The sequence below is a fragment of the Bufo gargarizans genome, chromosome 1, assembly GCF_014858855.1.
Source record: "Bufo gargarizans isolate SCDJY-AF-19 chromosome 1, ASM1485885v1, whole genome shotgun sequence".
NCBI classification, from domain to species: Eukaryota; Metazoa; Chordata; class Amphibia; order Anura; family Bufonidae; genus Bufo; species Bufo gargarizans.
Genome location: NC_058080.1, coordinates 664,117,768 through 664,121,499, shown reverse-complemented (window position 1 = coordinate 664,121,499; position 3,732 = coordinate 664,117,768). Strand labels below are relative to the sequence as shown.

Genomic DNA, 3,732 nt, shown 5'->3' with positions numbered 1-3,732 from the left:
AAAGCTGCTGCTGCCTGATTCAGCTGAGCTGATTGAGCCTGCCCAGTGCCTTGAATGCCTTCTGCCTGGTCTGGCTAGACAGACTGAGTGGCGTGCCATCGATCTGATCATCTGCCTGCTGGCTGCTGCAGTGCCTTGCGAAGTGGGTGCTGACTGCACCTGACCTGGCTGGCTTCCCTGGCTGCACCCTGTGTGTAAGTAATACTGTTACTGTGTGCCATTAAATGCAACCATTGTGCCCATCAAACTGCAGCCACTGTGCCCATCAACATGCAGCCACTGTGCCCATCAAAATGCAGCTACTGTGCCCATCAAAATGCAGCTATTGTGCCCATCAAAACACATACTGTGGCCATAAAAACACAGCCACTGTGCCTGTCAAACGCAGCCACTGTGCCCGTCCAAACGCAGCCACTGTGCCCGTCAAACGCAGCCACTGTGCCCGTCAAACGCAGCCACTGTGCCCGTCCAAACGCAGCCACTGTGCCCGTCCAAACGCAGCCACTGTGCCCATCCAAACGCAGCCACTGTGCCCATCCAAACGCAGCTACTGTGCCCGTCAAAATGCAGCCACTGTGCCCATCAAAATTCAGGTCACAAAGAGGGCCTCTGTTAGAGAGCCCCCCCTCCAGGATCCATTAGACCCCATTGTAGTTGCCTAATATATCCCACCCCTTGACATGTGTCATTGTAATAATATAATCAATGCTATTCACTTCACCTGTCAGTGGTTTTAATGTTGTGGCTGATCAGTGTAGTATACATTTGCTTTTCCCCTTAGATGTCTAGCAAAAAAAAAAAGTTATCAGGATGTCAATACAAGCAACGCCGAAAAAGAAAGGAAGAAGCTTTGAAAAAAATTACTTCTTCTATTACAAGCTTCTTACAGCCACAGTCTTCATTAAGCAGTGGTCAAGATTCCCTTTGCACTGATGCATCAACATCAAGCAAAGAGTTAAGGTCCAGTGTCATAGACATTTCACATAGGGGAGAAGGAGAAAAAAATAAACAATTGGAAGAATCAGAATGTGATGATGATCTGGTACCCGTGGATCCCGAGTGTTGTACTGAGCCAATAACAACTGGAGATGTAACTTCAGGTTACATTGTTTCAGCAGCAGAGATGCATTTTGACATTGAAGAGGAAGATATATCTGATGTTTCCTCTGAGTCAGACACTGAGTCTATTGTACTTATGGATGATGAAACTGAAATGGAACTTGAAGAGCCATCAACAGCATCACATGGAATCTCAAGTGATCCTGCTTTCTGGCCTGAAAATATAGATGACCAACACATAATAACTTTGATAAAAATTGGTCCTGTTCAAGAAAAGGCTTTTACTTTTCCAAAAGATGATACCAACAGGAGCTTTTCTATCTCTTACTACCAAAGAGTACTGGATAATGGAGAGAAGATACCAAGAAATTGGTTGATCTATTCTACAGCTAATAATTCGGTCCAGTGTTTTGCTTGCCGGATATTCAACAGTGACAATATGGCTTTGGCCTCAAAACAAGGCTTTAATGATTGGCAGCATCTGACAAGACATTTAAGCCGACATGAAAAAACCACAATCCATATCACAAATTATAAGAAATGGATGGATCTTTCAAGAGCTCTGGAAAAGGGAACAACCATTGATCATATCAATCAAAAGATCATTAAACAAGAAGAGAAACGCTGGTATTCTGTCATACAGCGAATAATCTACATTATCCAATATTTAGCAGGACAAAATCTGGCGCTTCGTGACTGTGATGCCCGTTTGTTTCAAAACAATAATGGTAACTTCCTGAAATTGGTTGAAATGATAGGGAAATTTGATCCCATCATATCTGAACATATTCAGAGAATTCAGTGCTCCATTTCACAGCATTCACAAATGCCACATTATCTCGGTTACAAGATTCAGAATGAGATAATTGCCATAGTTGGCACAAAAATAAGAGAAAAAATTATACGAAGCCTAAATGAGTCCAAATATTTCTCCATTATCCTGGATTGTACTCCTGATATGAGCCACACTGAGCAGATTAGTATTGTTGTCCGATTTGTTGTTCTAGATCAAAGTGCAAAAAAAATTGAAGTTCGAGAACACTTCCTTGATTTTTGTCCAGTAAACAATACAACATCTGAAGGACTGACATCCTTTTTACTGGCCTACCTAAAGAACAATCACATTGCAATTGAGAATATGCGTGGCCAAGCCTATGACAATGGCGCAAACATGAAAGGAAAACATAATGGTTTGCAGCAAAGAATACTCAATATCAATCCAAGAGCCTTTTTTGTGCCATGCAGTGCACATACTCTCAACTTGGTGGTGAATGACGCTGCAAAGATTTCATTCCTGACAATAGATTTCTTTGGCATCGTTCAAGAACTTTATGTGTTCTTTGCCTCATCCACCCAACGGTGGCAAGTACTCAAGGAGCACGTTACAAATCTAACTTTAAAACCACTCTCCGAAACCAGATGGGAAAGCAGAGTTGCAGCAATTAAACCCTTGCGATATTTCCTACCTGAGGTATTTGATGCACTGTATGACATCTCAGATGATGACAACAGGGACATTAACACTAAACATCAAGCTCAATCCTTGGCAACGAAAATAAAATCATTCAAATTCATCTGTTCCATTGTCATTTGGTATGAATTATTATCAAAGGTGAATGTGATCAGCAAAATAATGCAGCAAACAACATCAAACCTATCAGGCTGTGTACAGGAACTGGAGAAGTTGATCAAGCACTTGGTGGAATACAGGTCTGATGAAGGCTTTGAGAATGCGCTAGCTGATGCCAAAGGAATAGCTGAAAAGCTTGATTGTGAAGCAAAATTTCCTGATGCATTTACAATTAGACCTCGACGGAAAAAGAAGATTTTTGACTATGAACATGAAGATGAGTCTCTTGCAGACCCTACACAATATTTTAAAGTGAATTTTTTCTTTGCCGTTTTGGACACATCCATCCAGTCCATAAATGAGAGATTCACATTACTTCAGAGCCACTGTGACACATTTGCATTTTTATATGAAATCCCAAAACTTGGGATGGACAAAAAGGATATATTGAAGTGTTCCATGGATCTGCAAAACAAATTAACTGACAGCCAGTTATCCCACTCTGACATTAATGGAATAGATCTTTGTGATGAACTGGACACCATTCGACCTTTTCTAACCCAGGAGATGACAGTCACCAACATCTTGCAGTATCTAGTGGAGAATAACTTGACCAACACATTCCCAAACCTTTCTGTTTCACTGAGAATATTGATGACACTTCCTGTAAGTGTAGCTGCTGGGGAACGTTCATTTTCCAAACTAAAGCTGATAAAAAATTATCTCCGTTCCACGATGTCCCAGGCAAGACTTACCAACTTATCCATTATATCCATTGAAAAATCCTTCTGCGAAGACTTGGATATAGATGATGTGATTAGAAATTTTGCTGTTGCCAAGGCTCGAAGAGTTCGTTTTGTTTGATTAAATAATCAATGTGTACACACTGCATGCATCCTTTCCTAGTGTCTCACAACTAGAAGATAATGTACCAACATTTTTTGGGAGACTGCAGATGTGTGTTTTCAATATTTAGTTGGGCTTGTATGTTTTTCTTAAGAAAAGGCGTGCCACTCTACCCCATAGCCCAGGCATTTGAAGAATACTGGAGATTGTTGTCACATGTACCACCTTACAGCCAGCACTTGCCATATATTCCTGCA

At 41.2% G+C, this 3,732-nt stretch overlaps 1 protein-coding gene across 1 annotated transcript; it reads left to right on the top strand.

The window, feature by feature from the left end:
* The first annotated feature begins 1,123 nt into the window (after positions 1-1,123).
* LOC122929391 (zinc finger MYM-type protein 1-like) lies at positions 1,124-3,493 on the top strand. The gene has a single exon (XM_044282947.1). The coding sequence runs from the start codon at positions 1,124-1,126 to the stop codon at positions 3,491-3,493; it is 2,370 nt and encodes a 789-aa protein (XP_044138882.1).
* The last annotated feature ends 239 nt before the right edge of the window (positions 3,494-3,732 follow it).

Excerpts from the sequence above, each read along its gene's own strand:
- LOC122929391 (XM_044282947.1), top strand. The coding sequence starts at position 1,124 with ATGCATTTTGACATTGAAGAGGAAGATATATCTGATGTTTCCTCTGAG.